Source organism: Candoia aspera, chromosome 3, assembly GCF_035149785.1.
Source record: "Candoia aspera isolate rCanAsp1 chromosome 3, rCanAsp1.hap2, whole genome shotgun sequence".
NCBI lineage: Eukaryota > Metazoa > Chordata > Lepidosauria > Squamata > Boidae > Candoia > Candoia aspera.
Window position 1 is genome coordinate 159,937,183 of NC_086155.1, and position 16,536 is coordinate 159,953,718.

At 38.7% G+C, this 16,536-nt stretch overlaps 2 protein-coding genes across 2 annotated transcripts in view; one reads left to right on the top strand and one right to left on the bottom strand.

Moving 5' to 3' along the window:
- LPIN2 (lipin 2) overlaps positions 1 to 16,536 on the top strand; it is a 573,775-nt gene that overhangs the window by 140,647 nt on the left and 416,592 nt on the right. The gene's annotated exons all lie outside the window — the stretch shown is intronic.
- The window catches only part of SMCHD1 (structural maintenance of chromosomes flexible hinge domain containing 1), a 104,560-nt gene that overhangs the window by 44,720 nt on the left and 43,304 nt on the right, over positions 1 to 16,536 (bottom strand). The window contains exons 22-28 of the mRNA XM_063299150.1: positions 15,586 to 15,658; positions 13,404 to 13,537; positions 10,135 to 10,269; positions 9,036 to 9,263; positions 3,936 to 4,084; positions 2,988 to 3,076; positions 2,336 to 2,454 (exon numbers count right to left, since the gene is read on the bottom strand). Of these exons, the coding sequence (XP_063155220.1) occupies positions 2,336 to 2,454; positions 2,988 to 3,076; positions 3,936 to 4,084; positions 9,036 to 9,263; positions 10,135 to 10,269; positions 13,404 to 13,537; positions 15,586 to 15,658 (927 nt within the window). The remainder of the gene's footprint in view (positions 1 to 2,335; positions 2,455 to 2,987; positions 3,077 to 3,935; positions 4,085 to 9,035; positions 9,264 to 10,134; positions 10,270 to 13,403; positions 13,538 to 15,585; positions 15,659 to 16,536) is intronic.

Below are 16,536 nucleotides of genomic sequence, written 5' to 3' on the forward strand. Positions count from 1 at the left end.
TAAGCTGGGGAAGCCGTAAACAAGCTACAGTTGCACATTCATCCAGAGGCAGAGTATGTATTAGCAGCAAAAGCATGCAAAGAGGTTTCATGGCTCAAGCTACTGCTTGAAGACATGGAAATAGAGGAATCTACCCCTATTCAGGTCTACGAAGACAACCAAAGTTGTATTAGACTCTCACAGTCAGAAAAGATTAATGGGAGAACTAAGCACCTTGATGTTAAGTATCATGTAGTAAAGGACTTGCAAGATCAAGGAATAGTCAGACTAGACTATTGTCCCACAAGGAACATGACTGTGGACATTCTCACGAAGCCATTGCTGAGGAGCAGTTACTAAGAACTGCAGAAGTTGAACCTTGTGGACTCTGAGACATGCTAACTTGAGAAGCGGTGTTGGAATTATCAGGGGTCAACTCAGCATTGTCTCATAAGCATAAGGGGGTCTTTCTAGTAAACGCATCTCTATTCTGCTTGTGGGATGTCACGTGGGTCACCTGATTTCCACTTCCGCCTTCTTCTTGGGTTTGGGGATTAACAATCTCCATTTTACCTCTTGCGCACATCTGCAAGCAGGAGGTGCTGCAGAATGCAGCTCTCATCCTTTCATCTCACTTGCAAGCAGACATTTCTATTTCCACAGAAATGTGTCTACAAAGAACCAGTGATTAATAAGTGCTTTCTACTATGAAGCTACTTGTATCCAGTTCTACTGAATAAATGTAAGCTACCCATTTTTTTTGCTCTTCATCTAACTACTATGTGAAAACTGATTATTTTCTGAATGTAATTAAGCTTAATGTGCAAGTTTCTGTTTGGTTCACTCTTCTACTTTGCAAGATTGTTGTTAGCTGCCTCACCTTGCCTCAGAGCCTTGCCTTGCCACCGAGCTCTAACTTTCCTCAGAGTCTTGCCTTGCTTCCGAGTCCAGCCTTGCCTGAGAGCCCTGCCTTGCTACCTAACTCAGTCTTCCCTCAGAGCCTTGCCTTGCTACTGAGCCTCAGAGCCCTGCCTTGCTACTGGGCTCAACCTTGCCGCAGAGTCTTGCCTTGCTACTCTGTGACTCCAGCCTTCTAATCCCACCTTGCTTTGCCTTGCCACTCTGTGATTCCAGCCTTCCAGTTCTACCTGGTTTGCTTTGCCCTGCTGCTGTGTGAATTCGTTTCCCAGTCCAGTCCTGTTTCGCCTTGCTGGCCACCTTACTGACTTGGAAACCAGTTTATTCCTTATTGCCTTTTAGTTATTGTGTTTAACAATTTGCAGATAAAGAACTTTGTTGCACCTCTTCCGTGTCTAGTCGAGTTGGTCAAGACAAGACCCTAGTTTCTGCAAAACAGAAGGTGGTTTCCCTAAAGGAGTAGGATGCCTACTGGAAGTTAAAGGTTTTGAAATCCTGCTGGAAAGCAGAGAACAGAGAAAGAAAGCAGCAGTAGCTCCTGCCCTCTGGAACACTCTGCCCCCAGAGGTGAGGCAAGCCCCATAGCTCCTGACCTTCTGGAAGAACCTGAAGACTTGGCTCTGCCACCTTGCTTGGGGCAGGGAGGGGAGTAGTTACTCCTGGGGATGGCTGGTGCCTTAGAGTCTCCTCACATACATGGACGGAGTTACATCTTTTTGCCACTTGGATTTTATTCTTATTTTTATATTTATATTCAATAATTGTATTTATATTTTATGTAGTTGTATTTATATTTTATAGTTGTTTTAATTTATTGTTTTTATTGTAAGCTGCCCAGAGTCCCTCTTGTGGGGAGGAGATGGGCGGTGGCAAAATTTGACAAATAAAATAAATAAATAAAATGTTGTTAAGAGAACTATCATGACAATTAGAATGGGATATGCATAGAGTAACAGCATTAGGGAGGACCGAGAAGGAATTCAGTGGGACCAAGTACTGGAGGAAGTATGAAGAGATCATTAGAAGGTCAATTAATTTCTTGTTGAAGGATTTGAAAAAGATGATGACATGCCTTTCAACTTTTGCTTCTGTGAAAGGATGGTCTCAGGACAACTAATTATGACTAATGATAGGTTATATTTAACTGAAAAAGTATGACTACAAATGAAATTAAATTCAATCCTTGCTTTGAATAAAAATCAACTTTCTAATCTAAATGGCAGAAGGAAAACTGATACCTGAGAACAAGAGCTTTCTATTTCATTTGTTTAGAGAATAATCAAATATTTTTATAGGACTGAAAAGGCATTCTATCTGTCTCTTAATGGTCATGTAACTGTTAATAAGCTGCTTCAGGGATATAGACTCATCTCCTTTAAAGAAGAATACATATTTTAATGGATATAAATGCTATATAATGTGGGATATTAGAAAATACCTGCCAAAAAGTTCTCAAATCTGATTTATCCAGACCATTCCCAGAAATCTCCAAGGCAGTCACACAAGATGATGTCAGGGATTGAACCTGATTTCCATGCTGATCTGTAATCATTATCTCTTTTATAAAAAAAAGAACTACAAGTTATGAAAATACTGTGGAACACATAACACAGTCACAAACTTAAAATGTTACCACAATTATAATACCAACATTCTACATAAATCTTAAAGCTCTCCTTGATGTTAATACAATGGTAGTTCAATTTTATGCTTATTTAAGATCTGAAATGGGCTTAAAGGGGCTTACTTCCAACTATGCAAACAGAATTATAAAGTAATATTTTGCCTAAATGTAATGAAGTCTAGAATCTTACCCAACATGCCATTAATGCAAACCTAACATCACTAAATCAAATTAGAATATAGGGCCACAAAACAAACCTGGATTTACTTTGCATAATATGGTCAGGATTGGAACTCATATCTCTTCTGAGATTTGACAGAGTAAATAAAAGAAACAGGACTGCAGCCTTCCCAGCTGATGAGTGTATAAGGCTGCCAAAGGCTGCCACAGTATATCTCTGTTATCAAGGTATTGCATTATAGAAAGGAAGAGTCAATTAAAAATGTCAAGAATTACACATACATACCAATTTCATCTTGCAGTTTTTCACCCATTTTTATTATATCTGATCCTTTAATTTCGCATTTAATGTGTTTTGGCTCATCAGCAAGCGGTCTAGTGAAATAAACAATGAGAGCTATACTCATTTTAAGGAAATAGTGATAAATTTCTTATTAGTCATACTTTATATGGTTAATCTTTACTGAAATTTGCACATGGGCATCTGCAGAAGGGGAGCGGGGGGGGGCAAACGACAAAACGTGTTGTGATGTTGTAATGCAAACTCCACCTCTTGTGTATAGAGTGAATACTTGCATATACACTCTGACACTCTGAAGCAAATACAAAAGGGCGGACCATGCATTGTGTTGTCATGCACAGGCTTTGTCATTTTGGCACCATCATGGCTCGCTGCAGGTTTTCGCCTGCTTCATCCTGAATCACTGAAAACATTATGATGGAGTAAATTACATCACAAATGGCAGGCCAGTTGTCTACAGTCCTGTTTCCTTCTGTTAAGGCATGTCCTCTTCCTGAAGTGATCTTCTGGCTTGAGAGCCAAAAAGAGAGAGCTTCAAAGGTAGACAACCTTCTATTTATCAGTGAAAGAAGACACTGTCTTCTAGATTACAATGATCATCCCCTTGAACACTGACCTTTTCCCCTCAAAGCAAAAAAAAAAAGTAACCTTTTGATAAGTGCTTATATGTTAGTACAATACGAAGAAAACAGTAAGAGTATAAACCAATTATCAACAGTAGAACAGTATAATAGTAAATTTCAAAATGTGTATGCAACAAGTACGTTTTGAAGTGAACCTTTTTTAAAGTTATTAATATTTGTCTTCTTAACGTTCATTTGTTTAGACAAAAGGTTCAGTTAGCAATAACAATAAAAATGTGTATTTTGCCTAGCAGGAAAAGCTACAGTATAAGCTTCATAACAGAAACATGACTGAAAAAGAAGTACAAACCTGACCACAAATGAACTTGACAAAGACACACGTTCATCATGGAATGTAACTAGGCAATAGCATGAATCTTTTACAGATGTTGGAGCTTTGACATCAGGTAAGAATCCTTTAATCAGTTGTTCTCTATTAAGCTTTGGAGACCAGCTCACCTAAGATACAAAATACTTCCAATACTATACAAGTAATTATTTTTTTCTGTTCTTCAATTCTTACGTATTTTTTAGTTTTACTGGAAATCCAACAAACACCTGAAAGTCCTAAGTAGAAATACTGTTAGTGATTTATCTGAAACTGCTTCAATTTAATATAAGCAAATCTATTTTACTGGTATTATTTCTAAATATCCAAAACTATGCACATTCAATTCTAAATGACTATAACGCTCCCAATGTAATGCTATCACAACAGACCATAGAGTCTGTTCAAAATAATTAACAAAAGTTATTTTTCAAGAAAGGTGAACCACTTCATAGTCCATGTTTTCCTTTTAAGTAACTGTATCAGTTGAGGTGGTCTGCTCATAAGCACAAAAAGGTATCATGCAGGCAAAATGCAAATCCAAGTACACTGTACTGCAGTAATTCAAGTGAGAAGTGACCATGAGTGACTATGAGTACAGCCTCATGATGCAGGAATGGGTGCAATTGGTGCACAAAGTGGATTTGTGAAAAGTCAAATGGATACCACATGCTCTTCAAGTAGGAGCTGGGAGTTTAGGGGACCTCCAAGTTGCACACTGGGTCTGTCTGGGGCAATGCTACCCTATCCAGTACAAAGTGTCTCTGGATCCAGGCAGCCCCCAATCCACTGCCATTCTGTCTTGAATCTGACCCTGTTCCTTCCCATCCAGACCTCTACAGCTTCCAAATACTGAGACAGACTCTCAATGGCATCACTTGGCAGGCCAAGGGTTTAGATATACAACTGGGTATCATCAACACAATAATACCTAACCCATGCCAAAAGAGCAGTCTCATGTAGATGTTAAACAGGTGTAAGGAAAAAAATGAGCCTTAAAGCACCCCACAAACCAAGGACTGAGAGCTAGACCTATTCCCTTTCAACACTGAATGGAACTAGTCCTGGAGGAAGGAGAAGAACCACTGCTGCAACACCATCCCTGTGATTCACAACCCCCTCAGCTGGTCCAGAAGGATACCACAACCAGTGATATTGAAGGCTGCCAAAAATCAAGGAGATCCAGGATAGATGTACCACTCCATTCCTGGTCCTACCATAGGTCCTCCACAAACATAATCAATGCTCTCTTGGTACTGTTCCCAGGCCTGAAACCCGAGTGGAAGGGATCCAGATCATCTGACTCCTCAGAGCCCTCTGAAGCTGCAGCCTAACCAAATTTTCAACAAACTTTCCCAGATGGCTTCTTGAGGAGGAGGCAGACTACTGTCTCCTTATGTACAGACCAAACCACACCCTCGCTCAAGGATGAATTCACCACAGCTTGGACCTAGCCACATATTCCCTCCTGGGAGGCCTTAACCAACCAGGAGGAATGTGGATCTAATGAACAAGCGGCTACTCTCCCAGCTCCAAAAACTCTGTCCACTTCTTCAGGATCAAAGGCTCAAATTCATGCCTCAGCCAACTCAACACAGCTGGAGTCCAGATGAGAGTTCATCTTGAGTGACAACGGTTGCCTCATACAGTCCTAACAGTCCCTTCAAATGATCTTCTGAAACTGTCCACTCAAGAGAGAGTGAGTCATCAGGGCTGACAGACAACAGATATAATTGATGTAGACAAAGAACTAGGTTTTGCTGCTTTTATCACCAAAGTGTAACCCTTAATAAAGGTTCTTACCCATGTTAGTCAGATCTGCTCTTTCTCTAAAGTGCTCTAAGCATTTCTTCTGCAGTTTCATCTGGAGTTCTGGAAACCAGGGAACCATCCAGGTTTCACATGCAGAGACGGACCATGCAGGCGCAATCCAATACAAGGCTGTCACTACTCCCTCATTCCAAAAGCTCACTAAGGCCTCAGTCAACCTGTGCACCCATCCACAAGTGCCCTCTGAAATCCAAGAGTCCATCAAGCACCTGGGGTGGAACAACTGAATGGATCCTATCTTCCTGTGGCACAGAGCAATCACAGAAAGCTCCAAAGCAATCAAAGAGTGAATTGTCCAAGGGACAAATAGTACCATCTCCAAATTCTAGATCACATGGCAAAAACCAGACCCAACATGTGAACCCCACTGTCCATTAGGTCTTCAATGACTTAGGTCAGGTCTGTGATTGCCATGATAGTCATGAATTCCTTAGCTGCTTCATTCTCCCTGCCAGGGAAGGCAGGCTGAATTCTCCAGTACTATAAATCTGGGAAACTCCACTGCCAATCTGGCCACAGCATCAAGCAGCTCAGTCAGGGGAGCTGCTTTGCCCCTATGCATCTGTTCCCTGAAGCCCAGCTTCACAGAGTTTCATATTCAGTTACCTGTGGAGCAGCACCTATGACAGACACAAGCATCTCCTAGGTGACACCTGTGACAGCCACAAGCATTTCCTAGGTGACAATCAGCCAATCACCCACCCCTGCCCTGGAGCTGCAGCCAATGCCACACTCAAAACCTAGGTGGGCACCATTCTGAGAGGGAACCGTCCTCTTCATGCCCATCTAAGTCTCAGTAACACAACTAAGTCAGCCCTCTCATTCATAACAGATAATCCTAGATAATCAGCACTTATTACAAGCTGGCCCGGCATTAGTGCTTGCCCTTTCTTTCCCTTTTGAGCCCCCCTGAATTCTGCCAGCTCTCCCCCAAGTCCAAGGATCCCAACAATACCTGGTATTAATCAGCTGCTCCTTGACCAGCTAGCTTGTCAGGATCCTTGGTCCACTTCTGCTTCCTCACTCTGTGGTATCTCAGATCCAGTCAAACCAGCTGACCCCTCAACATAAATATCACAACCTATATATCATCCCTGATTCTGTACCAGTTGTCACTGGGACTAATCGAGGGCATAAAAACAGCCTTCTCAATACAGGTAGTCCTCGACTTACAACAGCAATTGGGACCGGAATTTCCGTCACTACAACAATTCTTCTAAACTACAGAATGAAAGTCCTAGTTGTCTCAGTCCCATAAAACGCATTGCCAGGAGTTAGAGCAGGCAGCCCACTTCCTTGCAATCCTGATGGCACAATGTGAGGGAGAAAAAATGGCTACCACCCAGGGTGATGGACTCTGTGGAAGCTACAGGATTTAGCCTAACACCCAAACCAGCGGATTGCACTCTCATTACTGCTTCCTTGTGGCGGCCAGTCATTCTGGCACTCCAGCACATCAAGGTTGGGTCTATCCAGATTGCCATCGCACCCCCAGCATTCAGCAATCAGTGGTAGAGGTCGGTACCACCAACAAGCACTCAGAGCCACTTCAGTGCAACCCATCACCTAGCAAATGATCATCAACATCTCCACACAAATGTGTGCTACAGCTCAATGGGTGGTAAATAGTGTTGATGTTGCCACCACAGAATAACTGATCTCTGGGTCCAGCCAGTCTGCTCCATCTCCAGTGTCTTCTCTATCTTCCACAGGTTTTCAATTATACTAGATGTATCTTGGAGCCTGCTCCCTGCAGGGCTGTTCCTTGCCAACCACTCCAGAGATATGAACCATTTCAGCCTCCACCTCTAGCACTGCCAAAGTTTTTAACAGTTGCTAACAATTCCAGCAGCACCAGAAGACCCTCTGCTCCCACAGCCATCATCTTCATTCCACCAGCCCTCATCTAAATTCTGGTGCACACCATAAACTATCATCTTGCTTAGGCACACGCGCACGCACGCACACACACACACACAGGACTTCTAAAACTGCTGCCCATCCTCTAAGTAATTATCCTCCAAAAGGAAAAACAAATGCCCACCAGCCAAATTTTGTGACGTTATGAATAAGCGCCAATGAAAGACAAGGCAAATATTTGCTAGAAAAGTTTCAAATATTTCAAGCAGCTGCTAATGGGCCAAATGGACCTCACTGGCCTATTCAATTAAATCAGGAGATGGCTGCCTAACTGTTAATGTATGTTTTTGCTCTCTTTCTCAATGTACTATAGCAACATTGCTATAAAATTGCTTTTCTGAGATCAAAGGGTTATATTCTTTGATAAGAATTTATATGTAATATATTTGTTAATGTACTAAAGTAGGTGGCATCCAGATCTGAAAGGCAAAAATGCTTCCACTCTGGAATGAGTATCCTCTTGGTACCTGCTGGCTGCTCCTTAAAGCTGCTGAACCTTTTCAGGGCTTACACAGATGCCACGGGGACTCAGAAAAATATGCCTTTGAGGTCAGGAGGTGGAAAAAGAATGCAACTGTATGGGGATGGAAGGAATAGGTACCAGTTTTGCCCTACCCATCTCATAAAGTAACTCTGGAATCCTGCTGAGTTTTGTCGCTGCCAAACTACAGTAAATTCAAAATGGTTTGGCAGAACTTCTGGAAGGTTTAGTTTGCTTTTGGGCTTGAAACAAAGCTTATCCGTTTAAGCATATTCCTAATAGTCGGCATTCACTATTTTTTAAGGACTAGCTCCTCATATTCCATAGTAACCTTTCAGACTGAGCAGGTTCCATAAATATGCGTTCTAATTTCTAGATACCCTTGACACCAATACTTTGTCTCACAACTGGAATGTAAAAACATGTGGGAAGCCTGCTGATCTATGTAAGAAACACTGTCTCTTTATCCATCATGGAATTTGAACAGAAGTTGACAGTTCCTAGCTTTAATCACATATATGGGATCTTTTTTCTTCTTCAACAAACAGCAACTTCAAAAAGTCTTCCTTCTCAGGTGAGTATGCAACATGAAATAGCAGAAGTCATCTGATGCAAAGTCCCAAATGTGTGACAAAAAAGAGAACAAGCTGAGTTTACTACTGCTATTTTTTTTTCCTTCCGTGAAGTTTCACAAATTTTAATTCATTCCAAATGCTGTATACCCCTGGAGAACCTAAGTAACTATTCAACAACCTATTCTGCTTAGAAAATCTAGAACTGTTAATAAATTAGTAAGAACATCTCTAGGCACATTTTCCAATATTACATTCATATGATATGCCTATACTTACTTCAATTTTTTCAGCCATAGCTGGAGTTATTGTGATCTCTTTTTCTGCCTCATCATACATTTGGAAAATAAGATTTTCCATCACACCACCTGCAATGCAGTTAATTTCTTCCTGGTGTTTAATCTGAATAGTTTTTTCCCCCTCAGCACGATAAATCTGCAGTCCTGCAACACGTCTACTAGGAAACACTGTAATAGTCTTCTGTACTGGTGGCACTTTTTTACAGCCCTAACAATAAAAACAGAAGGAAATACCACAAAGAAAGAAGTAAAAGAAACCCAATATTTCAAAGCTGTACATTATTTTACCTAATCAAATCTAATAACAGGTTTTAGACTACGAATATTTTCAATGAATAAAATCTATATAGTACAACAAAATATAAATAAGAAACACTGCATTTGCTTTTGGTTATTTTTTTAAGTATGCTGCTTCCAACATAATAAAATTCTGGTATGAATTACAATTGCTCTGATAGTGCTTTTCCTCCAAAATGAAAATTTCATTTCTTTAAAACTTTTCTGCAACATGGTTTTTACACTTCTTTTTGCCATGGTTTGCAACCATCATCTACTCTAATATGAGAAGGTTTACTATCTACGTAGCATTTATAAAAAATCTTGCCTTATTCAGTTTTAATGGTAAACTGAAATAATGTTCATGTGCAACTTGCTAGCTGTTACTCCCTATTATAAAAGCTGTGGCTGACATCAATCTTCTAGAGAGATGGTTGTACGAAATAAACAGAGTTCAAGAACTGAGGCATCTTCTTTCAGCTCCTGCAGATGTTAACACTACTCACTCTTTAATACAGGTAAGGTGTTAGGAGTAGCCTATGGAATTACATAAAATTGCTCCTCATGATTTTCATGTCTGAATCTCACCTACAATCTTAAAAGAAATTAGAAGTTGTATCAACATCAGTGCTAATGATGCATAAGACTAAGTATACTTTATGCTTTCTTTGTCAGCTTTTTAAAAAATTCCTCCACTTGACCAAAACTACTGATTGCTTCCTAGTAGACCGAGAGAAGAGTATGCAAGAGTTCTAGAGCCCTGGATGATGATAATAAGGAGAGAGAATAGCTATTTAACTTACTGGTATTTCAATCCTTGCTATAAGTGTTTGATCTTCCTTTATATTTGGAACGTGCAGAACAGGTCCAGTTAACGTATTTGTGCCAGCATTGCTGCAATTTACAACATATACAGGAAGGTTTGGAGCTCCTAGAAACTAATATAATCAAGAATTATTTCAATTAAAGTCATGGCCCACTCAAGTCAAGGTCACAAAATAGCATAAACGTCTTAGAACAAAATTCTAAGATAAGACTACAAATATGATGAAAAAACAATGGCTTCTTCCTATAAAAAAGATGACATTCCTAGAAGGCTGTTTCCACGGATTCCTGATAGGAAAGCCAATTCAATGCATTATATTTATCCAAGCCTGTATAAATGTCATTTTTAATTTTCTAAAATATATGTAAAATACTTTACTTAATGCTATTAAAAGTTAAAAAGTTAAAAAGCAGGAAGGTACAGTTCAACAGAGACCTCATTCGAAACTGGAGTGTTGAAACTCTAGGTGTTTATTCTTTCCATTAAAAATAATAATTAACTTACCAAGTTTTAAAAAAATTTAAATAGTTGTAGCTCTTAAAAATATAACACATAAAACAGAAGCAATGTTTATTTTTACGTTTATTCTTCCCCGCACACTTAGGGGTATTTTAATCCATCTCTCTATTTCAGGTTTCATCAGGGTAACAATTTGAACTACTTATTTCTACTGAGACAGGTATTTTCCTAGGAACAATTATCTCCATTACTTAATTGAATCAGCACAAAAAGCACCTAAATAGGTTACTTTCTTTTCAAGAGATGGAAGATAGCTTGCATTGGGATATATTTCCCTTCTGGAGCCAGGAAGGCAATGTCTAATTCTCATTTCTAGAAGAGTTGAGTCCTTCCCCACAATTCAGTCTGCGTAAGATATGTAGAATAATACATTAGGGTAAACAAGCCAACTAAAGGTCTTTATATTTGCTATCTATGTATGTTTGTAGCTTTGTATAAAAGCTAATAAATGTAGTTTGTAGTTTTTGAAAATGGATTTCAGATACTCAGTCTCTTAGCAGGTTTAATGTTAGGCCTATTTCTATGATGTTGGAGTAGAAACAATGGGAACAGTGAGGATCAGCAAAGAAAAAAGATTGGAAGTAAGTACATTGTTGTAATCACAGGTCGTAACATATAGTGTGCCATAAAATACAATAAAATAACAATAAAATAAAGTTATAAAAAGAGTTATTAGATGTAAAAAGATTACAGCAAAACAAAGCCAAAACTACAACTAAGAACTTAAGTATTTCTTTCTAAGTTTCAATGACAGCAGAGCAAAAGTAAAGAAAAAAGATTGGCTGAGAATGTCAGAAAACTTATTTATGGAGACAGGAGGGAAAATAAAACAATTTACATTAAAAAATTAAACAAAGTCAACATGTCAATAGGAACAGATACTGAAAGAACTCTGAAAAGAGAATTGATATTTGAATTATGGCTGAGCCGCCCTTAATTGGGGAAGTGGGAGTGGGAGGCTCCAGCTGACAAGCAGAGAAATGCAAGGATGAGCAGTACAGGGGACCGGCTTTGGGCAGTTTTATTGAACTTTGAAAGACCCTACCTGTCCTAACAGCCAGGAAACACACTGAGACAAGGAACTGATCTCTAATGTTTATTGCTAATACATAACAGGAATCCTAACAAACTGAAGAAGCGTGGGAAAAACCCAGACATATAAACCCCAAAGGTTAAGGTGGTCCCGATCTGTGTCTCTTCGAATGGCTGACCAATTCCTCAGTGCTACGCATGCGCTTAACAGTCTGGATGGGAGCCCCCTGCTCGCCATCCTTACTCATGACACTACCCAATTATAATGGAAAAACACACCCCTTGAATATTAAAATAAGCATTAGTGAAGACATGCTAGAAATATTATGGAATGTTAATATGCAACATGGAAGCTTACACGCAGGTGCGAGCAGCTGATTTAAGTTAGCCAATCACAATTTTATACAGTATATTCCCTCTTAACAAATGGTATAAATGTAACCAATTGTAACTGCTTGGCATTCTTCTCAGCCAAGAGGCAAGAGGATCCCTTTTTGCTTGTGTGCACAATAGAGTTACTGGAATCCTTCTGACTCGGTCTCGGTGATTGGCAGATCCATGCTGGGTTTTACGAACAGCTGGCTTTCTGGCCCACATAGCCAAAAAGATTAATTTACTATGCTCGCAATCGCTTTAGGATTGGAATATCTTTATTGTTTCTTTATGGTTGCAATATGCAACTCAAAATTTATAGTAAAAATCTGTGAGTGTGATAATCAATTAGGGCTTAATCACCAATAAAACTAGTGGTACCATCATTGCAGAGATTATTTTCTGATGGTTGCTCCCAATTACTATTCTTTAGCCCGCTGTTTTTTATTTTGAAGTTCATTTTAGCTCCCCTCTGTGTTATAGTGTTATTTGTCTTTTGTTTTTGGATTGCTTTCTGTTTTTATCCTCCTTTTGCCAGTAGGTTCAAAAAGTGAGCACACAAAACCAGTAATCTAAGGAGACAAAAATTAACTTAGTAAATTTTAAGTATGTTTTGACTGGTCAAAAAGCTGAGGTGAAAATTGCATATATAAAAGAAGCTAAAGGTCAGTTATAATATGTTATTACAGGAGGAAAAAAAAGTAATATTCAGAAAAAGCCAAAACACAGATTTTTACACATGAGACATGCTTTGGGGAAAAAAAGGTAAGCTGAAAGCAAAAGGTTTGAAGGCTGCCATCAGCAATTAATCAGAATGAACTGAAAACAAATTTTATTCTTTTATTTATTAACATATGGATTGCACATTTCTATGTTATTCCCATATCTTACTTGCTTTTATGGAAATTGATTTTTCCCTAGGAATATCATAAAAAGTCTTAATTTGCTATTTAATCCTAATTTGATGTCCATACTTTCATCCTTCAACTAACTGACTTACCATACAATCCAATAAAGGGAACTGAGAGGATAAAAACTAACTAAGTTTAAAAGCTTATTTTAATAAGGAACTACATTTAGTAGAAAAAATAAAAGTAACAGAATATGTTAAGATACTTGGTTTCTTTACCTTCTAATCTTCTCACAAGTAGGCTACAATCAGTGCTGCCAGTTATATTTGTTGTGAGAGAAATAGATATGCTACGGGTTCTTTACACAAAACTCTAGCCAAAATGTCAAAACCTATGTTCTAGGGCTGAAATCACAGAATATTTCTACACTTTTCAGTAATATAAGCAATTCTATTTGAGTGTCATCGCCTACCTTGCAATGAACAATTAGTTTGGGTTGTGCTGTTATGTTGTCTGCTTCATCCAATACTTCAACGTAACCATGGAAAGCTGTTCCATTCTCAATTTTCAAGGTACCTGTTTTCACATTTAGCTTCCAAGGAAGGCCTGTTGGAGGTTACAAACTGAAATTTAATTTGTTGCTATATGCGTTGAAATGTAAAAATAAACTGACAAGGAAACTTTGAAAATGTCAATATCTTAAATTAGATCCATACCATAAACATTTGGTTGCATGGACAGTACCTTTAAGAATTACTGTAGCTATGGATATGTAATCCAATGCAGCCAATCCTCTATTTTTACTTCTCTATTAATGGTTTTTACATATGATTACCTAAGGTTAAAAAGACATTTTGCATTTTTCTTTTTATATTTTTTAGTAAAGTTAATGTTTAAATTGTATCTTGTGCTACTCTAATTTGGCAAAGCAAACTGGGGGAATGATTGCTTTCCCTTGCCATGTGCTTCAAAGCTACAAGGGTCATAAGGAGACACTGTAGAATTTATGTTATTTTTAGTACACTTTTCCCCTTCATACTGACAAGTAAGACTGTAGTCTGGGGGTTTCTTGTTCTGTCTCACACCAGAGTTAAGGGGAAGGACACCAGGTAAAAGCATCCTCCAAGTAGTTAGACAGTAGCACCAATAATTACCAAGCAGCTATACCAAGGCAGGAAGGTAAGGCCAGGGTCCATAAAAACCAGAGGTCTTTTGGGAGAGGAAAGATAAGACCTCCCACCTTTCAGCCTACAGGTTCAGCCCTGCTTCTAAAACTGGGAATTGGAGAGAACGTTCTATTATATTCTGCTGTCTTTTTCATGCTATTGAGCAGAATGGGACTACCAAGAACATTCCAAACACAGTGCTTTGGAGGAGGCTACATGAAAATTCCAGGGCTGTAAACTAAGCTGGAAAGTTAACCCCCAACACCCAAAAAGGAAGGCAGCAGTGGCAAGGCCCTTATGCTTTGGACATGTCCATGTAGTCACCAGGAGTCAGCTGGACTGAAGGGACACTTTTGAAAAACTTCTGCTTACAGCCAACAGTGATGAACAAAAAAGAGAACACTGAATGCTCATAGCCATGTATTACTTCACTTCAAATGGTCATAGGAAATAATTGAAATATTTTATGGACTATTTTAAAATAAAGATTTCTCTTTAAAAAAGGAATATTACCTATTCCTTCTTTTAAAAATGCTTACATCGCATTTAAGCATTTTAAATAGCATTCAAACATTCTGTATGGCTCTGTTAAGAGTTCAATATGGTGCAACATCTTCTAGTCCCCTCTCACAGTAATCCTGAGCAGGGTTGCCAGTACAAAGATAAGGCTTCTCCTTCCCCAGGTCATTGAATTTGCAGGTCATTGAATTCTCAGTGCAGCAACCCAGCAATTTTTGGTGTGAATGCTTGGAGATAAGAGGGATGGCTAATCCACTACTTTCCCAATTGACTGCCCACTAATGAATGAGCCATATATCCTATAAAGGACCTTCCCATCTGTATCAAATTTGTGAATACAGGATTGGCAATGGTATCTGCAAATATTATCAAATTCTGCCAATATTCAAAGTCAAAGACATTTTTTCCAAAAAGTAAATGAGAATTTGTAGGCCTAGGTTCAAAATCCTTGTGTGTGCGCGCGTGTGCACGTGTATGCATGTGTGAGTGTGGCATGCCTTCTAGTCAGTGTTGACTCCTGGGGGCTGCCTGGACAAGTCTCTGAGGTTTTCTTGGCAAGATTTTGGGGGTGGCTTGCCACTGCCTCCTTCCTAGGGCTGAGAGGGATTAATTGGCCCAAGGCCACTCAGCTGGCTTCGTGCCTAAGGAACTCGCAGTCTCCTGGTTTCTAGCCTGGTTCCTTAACCACTACACCAAAATGACCTTCCTCTAAAATCCTTTTTTTTTTCCTGAAATTTGGCATTTTTTTCCTATTAGAATTCTCCATTGTTCATATTTATCCCATTCTGCTGAATTTCAGAAGTACAGCTTTTTGTACTATGTCCATGTTAATCAGCCAGGAAAACAAAACCACAAAAGTTGATCTATGTTGAAATTGGATTCTAATATATCTATAAAATATACCCCTCTTTTAAAATCATTAATGTCATTTTTAACAAATGTTTCATATATTTCAAGTATTTCACTTACCTGGGAGAAGTTTAATTTTCAAAACTTGGGATTCTTCCTTCAGACCAGGAAGAGTGATCTTTAGAATAAAGTTCTATTAAACAACAACAGCAACTGTTTGAATATTTAGTATTTATAGTAAAATTAAAAAAACAACTACTTAAAAATACAAAAAAAGAATTGTTTAAATATATGGTTTGCATCTTTACTTGTAGTACATATTGCTGAACATCCCCAACTACCAAATAGAGATTTCCAGCTCTTCCAAACTCTGCTTTAAATCATACTGATTATCCTGGACTTCCGGTGGGGAACATGGCCAACTGAACAGCCTTGTCCACAAGGTCTGTGGACAGATCTGACAATCCGGGGGGGTGGGGGTGGGCTCAGGCTTTTACCTGAAGCCTAGAGCTTTTTCATGAGTCAAGAAAAAGCTTGGAATCATCTCATTTCCTCCTCCAAAATGTCACCATGTAGCCTGAGAATCGCAAACAATGAAGACCTGGTAAGAGATGACGGGAGGCTGGGGAAGCCATCATGTCCAGCCCGCGTTTGTAGCCTTAACAGACAGTGGTAGGAAGGAAATATTTAAATAAATGGGTTCCAGGGGCAGGGGCAGAGTTGATTTAGAGGTTTATGTATTTGTTTACTTTTCTTTATATATAATAGGAAAGAGCAATTGCCTTTAGTGATTTTTATAATGTCTTTATGAAATGATTTATAGAAATAATACGATTTTGGTTAGATATAGAGTAAGGGATTAATTATGGAAATTGCTGTATATTCTTGTTGTTGAAAGTCAGAAGTCATCTTGTAATTCTCAAAAAATCTTTTTTCATTTTCTGATTTTTCACTTTTTTCTTTTTTTTAGTTTTTTTCTTTTTTATAGTTTTTATCTTTGCTTTAAATTTAATAAAATTCTTATTAAAAAAATTAAATCATAGTTGGATTATCTCATCACTTGAAAGGCAC